The 16,208-nt window shown below is 52.7% G+C and overlaps 1 protein-coding gene across 1 annotated transcript in view; it reads right to left on the reverse strand.

Annotated features, from left to right (window-relative positions):
• CHAT (choline O-acetyltransferase) overlaps nucleotides 321–16,208 on the reverse strand; it is a 48,744-nt gene continuing 32,856 nt past the window's right edge. The window contains exons 9-15 of the mRNA XM_018042628.1: nucleotides 14,206–14,306; nucleotides 12,911–13,039; nucleotides 10,208–10,330; nucleotides 7,212–7,356; nucleotides 6,997–7,059; nucleotides 2,808–2,945; nucleotides 321–1,129 (exon numbers count right to left, since the gene is read on the reverse strand). Coding sequence (XP_017898117.1) covers nucleotides 860–1,129; nucleotides 2,808–2,945; nucleotides 6,997–7,059; nucleotides 7,212–7,356; nucleotides 10,208–10,330; nucleotides 12,911–13,039; nucleotides 14,206–14,306 — 969 coding nt within the window. The 3' untranslated portion in view covers nucleotides 321–859. The remainder of the gene's footprint in view (nucleotides 1,130–2,807; nucleotides 2,946–6,996; nucleotides 7,060–7,211; nucleotides 7,357–10,207; nucleotides 10,331–12,910; nucleotides 13,040–14,205; nucleotides 14,307–16,208) is intronic.

Raw genomic sequence — 16,208 nt, forward strand, 5'->3', positions numbered from 1 at the left:
TTCTTGTGAAGGCGAGCGGGAACGCAACCAGAAAAAATGCGAGCGGCAGGATCCCTGGGGAGGTGGACCGGTCCCTGTCAGGCCCCCAGGGAAAGCAGGGAGCGGCAGCTACTGCAGGGCAACGGCAGACCATTTTCTTCCCCTTTCAGAATAGCCAGACCAGATTTTCTGAACTCAGTGGAAGGCTGCTTCCGGGAGGCAAAGGAGAAATGTGTTTGCAGGCCCAGATCACTGTATTTTAAATTAACTTGGGCTGTGTGTGTGTGTGTGTGTGTGTGTGTGTGTGTGTGTTGGGGCTGTGTGTGTGTGTGTGGGGGGGGTGGGTGCTGCTTACAGGACCACGTGTCTCAGGGTGGGTCGCTCTGAATGGCGTACAGACTGCTTTGAATCTGAAAACAAAGCCCTCTGCTCCTCCCTAGGAGACACAGGCAGTGACCTGGGGTTAGCCTCTTCCTTCACGGTTCATTTGGGTACACTGCACATAATAAGGTGACTCATTCTTCCACTGGACATGCTGGGTCCTGCTGGGAAGCACACACCAACACTGAGCTGCTGTGGCTATGGAGGGAAGTCAGTGGGCTTCCCCATCTCACCCGGGCCACCTCAGAGCCAGGCTGGTCTTACTTCCCAACACACAGGCCCGAGGACACCTTGATAAATAATGATGATTCCCGTGCTTCATGAGGGGTGCACTCCTCCTGCCAGTCCAGCTCTGTGTGAACCCTCAGTGTGGTCTGTGTTGGGTCTGGAGTTATAGGGAAGCTACAGAAAGCTGTGGTGAAGGCTGGGAGCAAGGGGTTCGGCGGGGTCTGGCAGCTGCAGAATGCCGGACTGAGGAGTTGAAAACTGGTGGCAGCCATCAGGGTTGGTGCCCCTGACTGGGCCTTGTTACTTTTTCCTTTGTTGCCGGTGGCTTGCCTGTGGCAGACAGTGACAGACTGCAGAGGCGTCTCATTTCAAGGAGGCTTTCTTCCACAGCTTTTGCAAACTTGGTTGACGATGTCTCCTTGCAGTTGTGGAAGCTGGAGATGCAGAAAAGGATGCTCTCTGGCTGGGGGTTGTAGCAGGCACCGTACCCATTGGGCACCACGGGACCGTAGCAGCAGAACATCTCCATGGTGGTGGGCACCTAGGGGAGAGGACAGGTCAGAGGCCGCCTGTTCTGAGAGCCTGCTCAAAGCATGACGTTCTAGCAGTCCAGGGGCCTCAAGGAGATATTTGCTTCTCTTTGACTATTTCTCACCTGGGTGTGTGACTGAATTAAGCACATCACCTGATTGCTTCATCATGGATGGCCACAGCCAGAGTCATCAAAACAAACCCATCTAACTGCATGAATCAGAAGAGAGGCCATAAGCCCCTCCCTGGTGTGAAATCTGCTCTGCTCCTGGAGTCGGAAGCCCCCAGAGTGACCCGGTGCTGGGCCGAATCTCTCCTTCACCTGGGGGCTGTTTGAATCACCCAGGCAATCAGAGCAATTTACTAAATGGCACCCTGGTGGCACCCAACAGTTAGATGGCTTCCCAGAGGGAGTAATTTATGAACTGGAGGAAATCTGGCTCCTCTCCTCTGTCGATTTTTTCCCACATCCTTAATCACTGTCGGTGTTGCCTGGCTGGCCTGCTTGTCTCCCCACAGCCTGGTCACGCACAATTACCCAGCATCGGGCGTTTCAGAGATTGCCATCAACTGGAGTTTTTAGTTATGGACCTGATACATTTTGAATTCAGAAGGCTGTGATTTTGTAATGCGGATCACAAGCCAAGAGAAAGTGCTTCTGAAGGCACTGAAACCATCAATGTTCATTCCAGTTGGAGAAAAAAAAATACCACCACACCCTGAATTAATTGTATTAGCTGGCTTCAGAGGGGAAAATGGAGCACGTTCCAGAGCAGGTGCAGGGCGGTGTGTGTTGTAAACCCACAGGCCTTCAGAAATGACACTGGCCGTTTTAATGGGGCAGAACAGACCATTAGTCTTGCTAATAGAGTCACCTCATTGTCAGATAAATTTGCCGTGCAACAGCCGAAGGCCATAAAGCGTTCCGAAGCACTTTTTGCCCACGGATGGTTTCCTGAAGAATTTATGTTGTTCTGTTCTGCCCTGGTTTACTCACGTCTGCAAGCTCACTGCCGTAATGACAGAGCGAAATTACCGAGTGGGCTTTTATCCTCAAACACAGCTTTATCAGCCCTTATTATTGCCCACGTTCTGCTTTTTGCAGATGAGGTGGAGTTTTAGTAAACTGACATTTGCAGGGCGGGGTGGGGGGGGTAGGTATTTTCTCTTCTAAATGGCTGCCTTTCTCTAACAGATCGTGTTCTGCTTTTGTGTCGGCGGTCCTCCAACAGAACAAGGCTGTAGCGCTGGTTTAGGAGATGCCAGAGTGGCCCCTTACGATGAGGTCTGTGACCTGCTTGGAGGACCCTGTCCATGCCAAGCACTGGGGTATGGACTTTCTACCTACATCATTGCATCTGATTGAGCCAGGACTTGCCTCTGGGCCCATAGGACACCGCGTCTTGGGCAACATTGGAAGAAGGAGGCCTAACGGTTAGGGCACCAGAGAGGGTATTCTCCCATCCTGCCCACCTCTGCTAAGGAGGCATTTGTGATCATGCACATTTAGAAGATGGGGAAAACAGCACTCGGAGCATTTCGGTCCTTCTGCTGAAGGGCATGCAGTTCCCTGGAAGCAGAGCCAGGACCGGGCTGATTCCAAGCAGTGGGCTGTAATCACCCAGCTTGTGAGAAAGCCCACTGCTTCCACTAAGTGCTCTCGAGTGCTGGCTGCGCTGGGGCAGTACCTGGCTGGTGGAGAGCACGAAGCGGTTGCTCATCAGGTACGTTTCATCTGTGAACATCTCGGGCAGCTCCTCGCACGTTTCCCGGGCCAGCTCCCGCAGCCCCAGCAGGTGGTTGTCGATGGCCATCCCTGTTATGGCCTGGGACAGAGAGCAGGGCTTGAGGCACGTGCTTCCCCTCCTTCCCTCCTCTCTAGTCTGCAAAGCTCGTGGGGCCTCTAACGGCTCTGGCCCACCCAGTGCTTGCTGTGGACCACGTCCGCGTGTGGTGGCTGCCCAGGACCAAGCACTCCTACGTGGCCTCTGCTCCTTGTATATTTCTTCACACCCAGGATAAGCCAGAGCAGGGAGGGTTCTAGATGAGGATGCCCGAGTTAAAAGCCGGTGAGTCTGACTGCCCGGCCCCCAACAGCATGGTCCCTGCCGATGTTCAGCGTGTATAACCCCTCATGCTCCAAGTGGAAACAGCAGGGCTGGCTTGGCCCTCCTGGGCACCCCTTCAGGGGCAGAAGCTGGGCAGGAGCACGGGTGCTGGCTGGAACCCATCCAAGCATGGGTAGGGGTACCCCAGGCTGTCCCTGGATGGGCTTTCACCACAACCAACACTTCATCCTCCAGCAGGAGCCCAAGGAACGAGGGGCAGAGGGTGCTGAGGTGTCCTGGAATCTTGGCTGGTATTTCACAGGCTCAGAGTCAATTCAACTAAACTGGACTCATAATCTAAGAGTAATTTTGAGACAGGAGCTAGACAGCTTAGCAGAGGCTCAGCTCACACTTTCAAGGGCTGTTGGAGGAAAGAAAGGGCCTTTCTTTTTGTCACAGGTATTTGAAATCTTATCAAAGGATAAGAGAATAGCAGTGGAGACTCCTATGTAGGAGGAGCTCAGGGGTGGTGGTGTGGCTGGAAGGGGACAGTGGAGCCAGGGCAGGCACAGGGGTTTTGTGCAGCAGGCACAGGGGTTTTGCACGGATTACATGTTTGATTGGTGCAATTTGTGGGGCCCGATTTGTGAGACATAGAGGCCTCTTTCTTTTAAAATAATTTTTAAACTTATTTTTGGCCATGCTGCGTCTCCGTTGCTTTCTGTGGGCTTTCTCTGGCTGCAGGGCGTGGGGGCCACTCCTCTTTGTGGTGTGCCGGCCCCTCATCGCGCTGGCTTCCTTGCTGCAGAGCACAGGCTGCAGGGCTCAGGCACTTAGGTAGCTGCAGCATGTGCGCTCAGAGCTGAGGCTCATGGGCTTAGTTGCTCCACAGCATGTGGAACCCTCCTGGACCAGGGATGGAGCTCGTGTCCTCTGTATTGACAGGTGGAGTCCGGGCCACTGTGCTCCCAGGGAAGTCCCTCCTCTGGCCTCTTGTAATAACCTCTGGATCCACATCAGAGTAACTGTGAGTAACTCCTGGGGGTTTCACGGTTACATAAGATGGCCCCTTAGCTGTTAATGCCCCACATAGGCGGAAATCTTCGACCACAGTGAACTTTGCTCAGGTTTACAAGGTACCTTTTGGAATTTGACTGCTGTTCTCTTTCAGTTGAGAATGGACGCATAAAGATGACTCAGGGTCCCCAGTCTCTCCAAACACACCTAATTATAGGCTGGAAAGACATGTTATACAATCACCACTCACTTTGGACGTGCCCTGTTAGGACAGAGGCGAAGCCCTGTGAGACGGGCCAGCTATGAAGCAGATGTGCGTCCAGTTCTCAGGTCGCCGCTGTCTGATGGCTGCTCTGTGTGGATTATCAGAGCAGCCACACTGTCCAGCAGCCAATCCACCCTGGCTTTCACCGTCTCTGAAGCTACTGTAGCAACTGGGGTTGATTCAACAGACTCTTTGGATCAGAGCCATGAGAAGTAACGAGCAAAATGACTCAACATCCAGTCCTTCATTCATTCAAGAACCTTACCTGCGTGCCTACTATGTGCCTGAGAAGCTGCTAGAGAACAAAGCAGTCGCAGACTCGGCCTCATGGAGCCTTGGGTGGCGTCATATCAACCAATCGTACAAATAGACTTGCGATCATCGGCTGAGAAAACGCCAGGAAGGAGATGCACACGGCACTTTGGGAGGATGTGTCTGGACCACATTTGCTCCTTTCCTCGGAATGTCCTTTCTCCATAACCTCTGCCAAATACACTTGCCAGACACACGGAGGTTTCCTGGTTTTCCCCTCCATCCCTTACCCCACATATCCACCAGGGGCCTACAGAGCATCCTTACGCCTCTCCTCTCCCCACCCCTGATCTCTTTCATTTAGCTGTTTTCACCAGCTTAAAATAGTTAACACAGCAGAACCCAATGGCAATGCTTTGGAGAATATTTTCCTAAAATTTTCATAAAATTTTAAATTATTATCAAAGTTGTATATTTATAGTTTGAAAAAAAAACCCAAATAAGCCAAAGACTTATGCCACTTTGCCAGCACTGAGCCCCACTCCACAGAAGCAATCACTTGGAGCCCTTTTAGCGACTGACTTTCTTAGTTCAGAATAACAGGCTTAGACTGCTGCTGCTGCATTTTTCAATTTCCTTATTATAGAAGATGAAACTTTGGCTCTTTGCTACCCTCCTTCCCAAATATACTTCCACTCCCCTATGCTTCCAGCAGAGTTAGACTCGAACTCCTTGTCACTTGATCAGCATTCACTGTTTACATGGCTATAATTATGCAAGTATTCACAGCTGAGTCCTGAGTCCTGTGTGTGTTAGGATTAGATTTCCTAAATCAGTTTTTTGCGTTCCCTAGAATCGACAGTTTGTAAATGATTAAATTATGATTTTCCCACTCGCTTACCTTTCTATGTGTCTACGATTTATTGATTCGTAAATCCTCAGCCAGAACTGTAAAACTTCCCTTAATGCATAAAAATGTATCAGATAATTTATCAGCTTAATTTCTCCTTTCACTTCTTGCTTCTCCGTGGACTGGCTGTTCCCTGGGCCTGCTGAACAGCTGTCAACTTGGGACCTCCCTTTGCTCTCATCCTTTTTCTCGACCTCTTTCTGGTGTTGAATCTTCTGATGTTTAAGTCTATGATTTTCTTTGTGTTTTATTCTCTTACGTTAGTGGTCTACATCCTCCAATAGCTTTACTAGAAAGAGAGCTTAATAAGGAAAAATTGTAAGCCCTGCCTTTGCACGTGCTGTCCCCTTCTAGGGCCGTCCTTCCCGTCTACATCTCCCTGACAAACACTCCCTGCTCTAAGTCTCACATGAAGCGCTACTTCCTCCGGGGAGTTCACCTGGCGTTCCCAAGCAGAAGGAACTTATTCCTCCCTGGTCTCTGCTACTTCCTGAAATACTTAAGGCCTCTTTTCCCTACTACATAGTGAACTCCCCAAGGACAGGGCTTCATTTTTTATTTGCCAGCACCTAATGCCTTGCCTGGCATAGAGCAGAAAACCAAAGGATACCCACGGAAGACACGAGAGCAAGCTTGATTTTCCCCAAACAGAACAAACAGCTATTCAGATGAATCAGGGACCTAGCAACTGAATTGGAGAAAAGCCTATACTGGCTAGTTCTAAAACCCAGATCTACGTTGTGCTTGCTTTCAGATACACAGAGAGTAAGCAAAGTAAGTACAAAGTAAATTCCTTTTCATAGATTGTATGATCCTTCAAAGACTGTATCAGAATGATTCACAATTGATATATTGATCACCAGTCCAAGCAGTAGCTTATTTTTGGTTTGTATGCAAATGACAGCTTTGCAATGCCAGAAAATATATTATTTTCCTAACCCAGGAAAGCATTTCCCTTACCTTTTCAATTTCATCATTAACTTTCAGCAAAAAAACTTTTTATTCACAAGCAGTATAAATAAATAAATACATGGAGAATAAGAAGGCAGAAACAGCCCTTGGTGGGAATAAACACTGCCTCACTGAGACTGCGTGAACCACTCACTCTGCCTTCTCTTATATAAACTGTAAGGCGCTTTACATGTTGGTGCTATTATTACTGGTGTTGTTTCAAAGACCGTTCATTGTGTTCCTGTAAAATCCATGTAAAAAGCAGGAGTGCTGTGTTACCCAGCTTTTAAAAATAAGAAAGAGGAGGCTTTGAGAGGCAAGGTGGCCTCACCAAGTCGCTGCTTTAGGAGGTGGCCCAGCTGTCACCCCGAGTCCGTGCCGAGGCCCCGGCTCTGGGCGCAGCCGGGGTCCTGAGCTCAGGCGAGGTCACTCACCATGACTGTGTACTCCGTCTGGGCTCGGATGGCGTCCTTCAGGAGCAGCAGCTTCTCCGAATCCTGTAAATGGACAGAGACACAGCGCATGGGGCTTTAAGAGGCTGCTCAGGTACAGACCAGCCAAAGGAGCTGGGTGTCCCGGGGCTGAGCCACAGGCGGCCCACAGCTGCTCCACTGACCTCCCTGAGACCCCTCAGGCCAGCAAGACTTACCGGCACGGCGGCTGTGTGGTGGTCAGTGATGGCTTTCACAAAACGCAGCGCCTCCGGCGTGGCCGATCGAATGTTGTCCACCCGTCCCTCACGGAACCGGCGGATGGAGGCGCTCTCGTAGGTGGGCACGAGTTTCCCATGGAGCCTGCACAGGATGAAGGAGGAACGGCAGACAGCGCTGCCTTCTCAGGGAGCATAAATGCTGAAGGAAAAATAGCCTTGCCTGCCTTGATTTTTACAGTCCTGCCTCCACTCGGCACAGTCTTTCATTTTGATGCTAATAGAATTCTGGAGGAGATTCCCCAAAGATGAATGTTGGGGAGCCTCTGATATGAAGAGCTGAGCACACTTTCCTGCGAGGGTGATACTGTGTGGATATAAAATATAAGGAAGACATGACTGGTAGCTGTTTTTTTTTTTTTTTTTTAAGTCCCAGTCTGGTGGGAAACCTAGAATTTTCTGCAAGACCCAATGAGTGAGTGATTAATAGTGCAGCATGGAATAATCCACCATTCCCACTCTTGAGGGAATCCTGTTTTATTTAAAAACAATTCAAGCATGACCTATGGATCGAGGCAAGGAGGGGGCCTTAGCGGCCATGGGTGCCAGCTGCTGCACAGGCCCGCCGTCCAGCGGCAGCGCTGCTTCCAAAGTGACCCATGGGCACCAGGGCTGTGTCTCTCCCTCCTCACGTCTGTGACTGCTGGCCCCACCAGCCAGGGCGAGTCTCTTCCTCAGACATGTGAACTGAGCAAGCACCCTTAGGCTTGCGCACCAGGCTGGCAAACACCTTTCCCACCAGTCCGTGAAGCTGTCAGTGTTAAGGGGTCAGGGAGGGGAAACACACAGAACTCGGAGAGGGGCAGTGACAGCCTGAGGTCATCCTCCAGGCAAGTCTCCCTCGCCCTGGGTGAGTTCAGGAGTGGGGAATCGAGAGTCTGACTGGGCACAGAGCCTGACACTGTGTGACTCGCCAGGAAAGCGGCATTTCCTGCACTCATGCCCCGTTCCCCCGGGACTCTGGCAGGGAGCTCATCTCCCGTATCTCAACAGCCCCTCGGAGCAAACACCACGCTGAGCACAGAAGTAGGCGCCACCACTGACTGGCTGATCAGCCCCAGTTTAGGCTGATTCCAGGTTTCTGCTGAACTCAGAAGCAGATTAAAAGAATTTTTTTTCTTATAGTTGAAACTCTGAAGCATTCATTCCACAGGCAGCAGGTGGTATTTTGCCTATTCAATGAGCCTGGGAGCCTCTGGCCTCATCGATTCCTGGCCATGTCCAGTGACAACAAAGCTCCCTGGAGGGTAGAAGAAGGGGGCTCTGTCCCCATCCCCTCTGGGATTTGGATCGGAAGCTCTGAAGTGCCTGAGCACCAGGGCAGCAGTGTCCCCAGCCACGGCATGAGCAGGGCACTGACTTCACGGCCCATTTCAGCCACATGCCATCTGAGTATCAGAACGGCAGTGACTGCAGTTCCAGAGGCTGGGTCCTTCCACAGCCCAGTGCCAGCGAGGTCTACGCATCCTGGTGGTGAGCACAGTCCTTGTGTGGGGTGACATCAACCTGACCGATGATATTCAGAGTGGCTGCACTCCCTTCCCCGTGAGTCACACCCACTGCAGGGCACACTGGAGTCTGGGATGCCACGCACTCATTAGTGATACCTCCATGCCAGGGCCTTCTCTAAGTTGCTTTATGCCTCTCCCGATTGCAGACCACGAGCAGGTTCTGGTGGGGCTGTGGCACCATTTACTACACAGCACCTGTGCTGGTTTATGAACAGCTGCTTCTGGAATGCTGGGACCAACAGGAGCCAGCCCTGTCTCGAGGAGGATCTATTTTGCATTATTTTTCGCCTCTCGTAAAAGGCCAGTTTGGCTCCCTACCCTGCCTCCAACTCTTACTCCCAACTCTGCATCTCTTCCCCAGGACACAGCTACTACTTAAGGGATTTTTCTAAACCACACACAGACCATGCCACCCCAGGCTAAAACCCCTGCAGTGTCTTCTCAGGGCTCTGACAGTCCCTGGTGCCTACTCTGTCCCAGGCACGCAAGATAACCGAGAACATCACGCCTGGGGGAGACAGTTTAGAAAACAAAGTCAGCAAATCCATGAACAAGGGTGCTGACATGCATAACAACTGCCACGAATGAAAAAAGAACGCAGCGTGCTGTGAGAGAGCTGGTGGCAAGAGGCCTCTGAGGGCTGGCGCCCGAGACCTGAGCTGTAGGAAGGACCTGGTGTGTGAAGCGTGGCGGCGACAGGTGGGTTGGCAGAGGCACTGGCACAGAGCAAAGGTCTGGAGGTGGAAGAGAGCTTGGGGGCAGGGCCCCGGGAAGGCTCGTTCACAAAGACCCTTTCTAAGCCTGGACTTTGTTCTGAGCATGATGCGAAACCACTGGGAGAGTTCGAGGCGGTAGGTGATGGAATCTGATTTGGATATTTCAAAGTTCATGCTTCATGAAGACAGGATTATTGGGGACAAGAGCGGAAGCAGAGGCCTGCAAAGGCAGGCTGCAGTTGACCAAACATCGGATGGCGGGGGCGTGGAGGTGGAGGGCAGAGGATGGGGGGTAACTGCTGCGGGGTGCGGGGAATGAGCGACGGGAACCAGTTAAGCCCCAGATGTTTGACTTGACCCACCAGGGCATGGGCAGGGATGCTAGTTCCATCTCCTTATCAAGACCAGGAAAACTGGGTGGAACAGGCCACAGCTCCAGCGCCCCAGCTGGGCTGGCTGAGATCAGGAGGGGACCACCTGACGTTCTTGCCACCTGCCTGGCCTCCGTCAGCTCTGCGTCCCTCCACCCCCATGAACTCTGCGCCCCTGGGCCATTGCTTGCCAGCTTTAGGTGACAGGGTCCTTCCGTGCAGCCTGCCCTGGTCATAACCCCATCCTCTAGTCTCATAGAGAGTCATCCTTCCCGCCAAGATACTTCTAGACCCAAGAGTAGCTCATCAGTCAGTCCCCCTGGGCAGGCTGTGCTCACCTGTAGAAGGCCAGCTGGAGGGCCACCTGAATAAAGGCATCGGGGCTGCATTTCTGCTGCTTAATGGATGTTTTCCCGTAGTCGTCAAACTTATAAACGGTGAAGTCGAGATTCTTTACTATTCTGTGGAAGAAAAAGGAAAGCAGCTTTCACTGCATGCAAAGTAGAATGCACTCACCACAGAGTCTAATGAAGTTTCTCGAGCCTGGTCCATGTCAAAGCAGTAAGGCGTCCAGGACACAGTCAGAGACAGGCCTTGGTGTATGGACGTGGCAGAGGGCATGCTGACCAGGGGGACTCTGAACTGAGGGTGAGGCTTGGCTGGATAGGGCAGTGGTTTTGTACTGGGGGTGGGTGAGGTGGGCCTGGCTGCAGGGAGGGACACAGAAGTACAAGGGTCATTTGCAAGGGCAAGGAGAACACAGCCTACAGAGTCCTAGAAATTCACTGCCCCCAAAAGCAGGCCTCATAGAGGCCATGCATTTTGACCTGTTTGTGAAGTGTGTCCAGCATCCCCATGGACTCTTTGGGCCTCTTGGCCATCTTGCCAGACCTGCCAACCCCCCATGTTCAGGGAAAAGCCTGCTTCTCTGATGGCTGCAATCAGCATCTCTCACTGAGACTCATCCCCGTTGTGCTGTGGGAAGAAAAGCTTGGGGCCTGGTGGCTGGTGACAGTCACCACAGCTAAAGCTGCTCATCCGGGCTTTGTTGGTGACTGAAAATCCATTTTACCCAGAAATTGATGCTGAGCCTCCTGTGGTATGCCCAGACCTTTGCCGTCCACAAATCACTGTTAAGTAGAAGGAAGGCTCCCTGAGTCCACACTGAGACAGACCTTCCGCACTGCTCTCCCCACGCCCTTCCCCTCACTACACTGACCAGTTTCCTGCATAATGAGTTTGGGGTCCGGGCTGACGGTTTGCAGGGGCAACATGTAGCAAGGTCCCCATATCTGGCCACCAGCCGTGCGTGTGTGTGTGTGTGTGTGTGTGTGTGTGTGTGCAGAGCCCTGGGTGGGCAGCCCTGACCCCTGCTCCCACCCTCCCTCAGGATTCGGTGTTCCTTGCCTGCCTTGCCTTGAATTATTCCTCCAGTCATGTGAGCTCAGCTCGTGGTTGGTCCATGCCAGGTTCTGAGGACCCAGCAGGACTCGGAGAGGGCCCAGTTCTCATGGGAACACATCCTTCACTGTCCCTGGACAGGCTGAGCCCACAGTCACCCCAGCCACCTGGAAAGCTTCTTGGCCAAGCCCTGGCCCCTCAGACCCTACCTACCTTCCATGGCAGCTCAGAACCCCACGGCTTCTGCTTCCCCACCCACAGGCCTCGCTTGGCTCTTCCGGTCCTCTAGAAAGGAAAGCTGGGCGCTTGGGACCACATGCCAGCTGCCTGAAGCCCTGAAATAAGCCAACTCTTTCTTCTGCCCAGGGCTCACCAGCCCAGCAACTCACCTTAACATCCCAAGAGCAGCCCTATGGGGCTGAGATACAACCACTTACAGATGAACACCCGAGGCCTCTCTCCTTCCCCCTGGAAAGTCCATCAACACCTCCAGCAGCTTGCTGTGGGCTCAGCCTCCCCATCCCTTGGCGTCTGAGCCCAGCCACGCTCTGTCCTGCTCACCCGCGCCATCCTCAGTGTCCTCTCTGGTTCCCTGAAACCCCAGGCCCTAAATCCTCCAGGGGTTCCTCACCACCGCAGCACAGCTTCCAGTCCCCGTAATGTAAGGACATGAAGCTCTCTGCAATGTGCCCCCAGCTTCCCTTTATTGCCCCAGCTCTGGTCATTCTCTCACTTGCTGGCCTCCAAACAACCTGATCTTATGAACCTGTCTCTTTCCCAGCTGCTGGCACCACAAACTCCTAGCTATCCTTCAAGGCCCATTTCTGCAAAGCCCTCGCTCTACCTCCTGGCAGAACCCAGCTCCAGTGTCCTCTGTGGGTTCAGGACCAGATACCTGTCTCTGGTTTGGGCGCTTATTGCACCTGACATTTTTGCTTTGGGGATCCAGTTCCTCCACCAAAGTATGGAGGGTGGGACGCGTGGCACCTTGATTTCTGTGTCCCCAGAGCCCTCTCGGTCAGAGGCCTGGAGCACCCCGGAGCTCTGCACGTGTGTGATGAATGAATGAGAGTGAGTGAGCGCGCTCCTGCTCATTTACTGAATGGGGGAACGAGCAGCCAAAGTCCCATCCAGCTGCCAGACCATGGCTCCCAGCACGCCTTGCGGCCGCTAGCAGGGGCTCATAACCCCCCGGGACCTCCTGCTGGGTCCCGTTAGGGCTCCTCTTGGGGGAAAAAAAGGCCCCTTGTCAAGCTGAGGTGTAAATTCAAGCAAATTGAAATCTCCTGGATTCAAATGACTTATTCAAACCAGTTGGCAATAACTCCCCTCCCCCGGAAGCTGGAGATGATTTCCCCGCCTTGACTCAGCTCAGTCAGGTGAAACCTGTGGAAAAAAATAGATGCACGTTTGCATTTTATGGAAATGAAGGATATTCGGCAAGGTCGTTTCCCGAGAGGTCCAACTCCCCTTTAGTTTGACTGCGTCTCCATGAGGGCGGTGGGCGGAGGCAGATGAGGGGAGGCAGAGGAGCGGGGTCTTTGGAAGCTTCTAGGACACCTTGGCAGCTGTTGGGGTGGGGGAGCGGTATGGTGATCCCCCCTGGAGCGTCACCCCCAAAGACCTGGCATTCTCCTTACTGTTGAAGTTTTTCTGCTGAGGAGGCTAAGAGGCCTTGAATTTCCGGGGAGCATTTCCACCTCAGCCTTCTGGGTGCTGGGAGCTCACTGACCGAGTCAGCTCGGACCATCTTCTTGCTGGTCTTCACCCTGCGGGATAATGGGGTGACCTCCTGTGGCCCTGCAAGCTGGGGGGGCTGTGGGCAGCTCATTTCTTTGCCCTGCAGTCATGTTAGCTATTGGAGTTTGGTGTGCCCACCAAACCACGACACAGATGAAAGGGCTGAAGCTCTGAGAGGACACCTCAATTAGACAGCAGTCGAGCCAGCATTCCATCCAGTTCCACCTGACTGCAAAGCCCAGGATTTCTGTTCATGTTCTCCTGTTTGACCACGCTACACCAGTAACTCTTAAAAAAAAAAAAAAAAGAAGAACAAAACACTTGGGGACAAATGGAACAAGCAATTTGTGTTTTTCTGTCGATGAGGGCTAGTTTGGGTTTTCAGTGATCCTAAAGAGTCCCTTTAGGGAAGCCCAGGCGGCGTTAGTGGTAAAGAAGCTGCCTGTCAATACAGGAGACATGAGAGTCTCAGTTTCAATCCCTGAGGGGGAAAGATCCCTGGAGGAGGACATGGCAGCCCACTCCAGTATTCTTGCCTGGAGAATCCCATGGACAGAGGAGCCTGGTGGGCTGCAGTCCACGGGGTCACAAGAGTCGGACACGCCTGAAGTCATGCTAAGTCATGACTCAGCATGCACGCACTGAGTCCCCAAATCATGGAAGAGATTCAGAACTTACAGATTCAGGCAGAAGATTCTAGGAGGGGAGAATGAGCAAAATCATGAATGGAGGAAGGGACCCAGTGTGTCCCAGGGACAGAGAAGCACTCAGTCTGGCGACCTTGGAGTATGGAGAGAGACCCAGGCTGAGGGGAGAGAAACAGGTGCAGCTCCCCTCTGCGCTGGGTCAGTAGTGGGCCCACACCTGACTCCGGACAAGCAATAGACATCGACCTGGGCTTCCCTGGACCAGAGCAAATGTTCCCTTAGCGCGGAGAATTCTTGGCCTAATGCTGCCCTAACTGCGCCAAACTTGTTGGCCAGTCTGCCCCTTCCGTCCAAGCTCGGAAGAGCATATGCTGTCTCACTCAAGCTGGTTTTCAAATTCGCCTGTTCCTAGGACATGTGCCAGACCAATGCAGCCCCTCAGTGGCCGCCCACACTCCTCCTGGCCTAGCTTGGCCACTGCCGGGCAGCCTGGCTTTGCCCCCCGTGGCTGCTCAGCGGCTCAGGAGGGGCCCTGCCCCCAGACTCACGTGTGCATGAGCAGATGCTCCGCGCACTGCACCGAGACGATGCCGTCGAAAGGGGAGTGTTCACACACCACGCCGCAGGTGCCATCCCGGCCCACCACGAACTGCAACAGCAGAGAGGGCGAGCAGGCCTCTGGGTCAGCACTCCACAGCAGCCGCTTGGCTCCAGGCCAGGGCCCCTGTATCCCTCCCACCTCCCCCACCTCTCCGGGAGACCTTTTCTCCAGGAACACCAAAGCACATCATCTCTTGAAAAGAACACAGTCGCCATGGTCTGAGAATTGAGGAGCCTCAAGACAGCTCTAAACTGTGTGACCTCCTCCCAGAAATGCCCTGGGTGGTGAAGGCAGAGCCCACAGCTGCCTGGCTCAGGTAGCCCAGCGATCCCTAAGAGCTCAGCCGAGGCTGTGCGTGCTCTCCTCAGGTCCTGGGCAAGCCCCTTCAGCTCCTGTTAGCCCTGCTTCCCCTTCCTGGCGCACATCAGGGCCACCGCCCGGCTCTGCTTTGTGTGGCTGGCCACCCCTGATATTATCCCCAGGACCTAGTGTCCACCCCAGGGCAGGTGCTTAACGACTTCTCTAAATGAGCAATGAAGGATGATGACCCAATTTGGGTGGCATGCAGATTCCCAGGGAGAAATAAAATATCTCATGACAGGAGTGAAAGAAAGGTGTGTCAGGATGGCCCACCCACTGCTCCCTGGGCTTCAAGTCAGGATCCCTGATTCCAGCTCTGTGGTTACCACCTTCCAGCCGGGAGAGCTTTGACAAGGGGCATCAACGCTCTGGCTTCAGTTTGCACTCATTTGAAATGGATCCAATAAGGCTCAGTTCACGGGATCAATACAAGGATTAGAGAGACGGTCTGTGTAAGGCCCATGGGAACTATAAGGGTTACTCATGGTCTTTCTAACTATACAAAGGCTGGATTTAGCTGACTTCAGAAACGGAGATGCTCAGTGTGTACGAAGGTCCTAGCAGGAAATCACGAAAAGAATGAGGTCTTGATTCTAAAAGCATAACCTGAATACAGTCAAGCTGCCTTGAAGTCCACCTACCTCAGCACAGCATTACACTCCAGAGGTACTAACCCATCATCCATAAGCAAAAAACCAACAAGCCAACAAACACACAAGCTCCTGAAATCTACACGAGACCTTCCGGGGAACTGTGGCAAGGCACACCTCTGAGCCGACTCCCAGCCTCCCCCAGTCTCACAGTATGCCAGCTCCCAGAATCATTACTCCTTTTCTTCAAACAAGCACACTTCCCACAGAGTTTTTCTCCAGGCCCATCCATGCAGGCTCTTTTCTCTCTCTCCCCGATGCCCTCTGCCTTTCTGTCCTGAGACTTGCTCTCAAACCTTTCCATTCAGGTTCACGGAGCTTGTTGGCCTTCTCCAGCTCCCCTGAGAATCTGTCTTGCCTGCAAAAAAGAGCCCGGAAGTGGGCTCACATAAGGCAGGAGGGGAGGGCACGCCCACTCACACATCAGTGCTTTCCTGTCCCTGTCACTAAAAATAAGGGTGGAAAACAGAGCCTTTTAAAAACCACTACCAAAGCTTACTGTGTTTCAGGCCCTGTACATCCATTATAGCATTTCATTCCCACAGCTGCTCCATGAAAGACTGCAAGCCATTAACACCACTGGTGGAGGCTAAATAGCCAGCACAGCAGGGAGAGAACTCATCAGAAATAGCAGAATCAATATGCAAACCAATAAAGGGATAACCTGCAGAACATAGGGGACAGAGAGAGAGAAAAATGAGGCCGTCTAGAGAAGCTTACCAGTGGGAGCTAAACCAAAACCAGAGCGACGCTAAACCACAACATAAACATGGTCGGGTATCACTTAATACAGCCACTGTGAAAGCGTTGGAGCTTTACAAACAAACAAGGTTCAACTCAGGATCAGCGCGCTGGAGAGAAAGGATGGGGGGTGGGAACGAATGGCCCGAACTTCATCCCCATCTGTGTGAGCACTTTCCTCTAGGCCACAGTGAATGTC

The sequence above is a fragment of the Capra hircus genome, chromosome 28 (assembly GCF_001704415.2).
Source record: "Capra hircus breed San Clemente chromosome 28, ASM170441v1, whole genome shotgun sequence".
Taxonomy (NCBI): Eukaryota; Metazoa; Chordata; class Mammalia; order Artiodactyla; family Bovidae; genus Capra; species Capra hircus.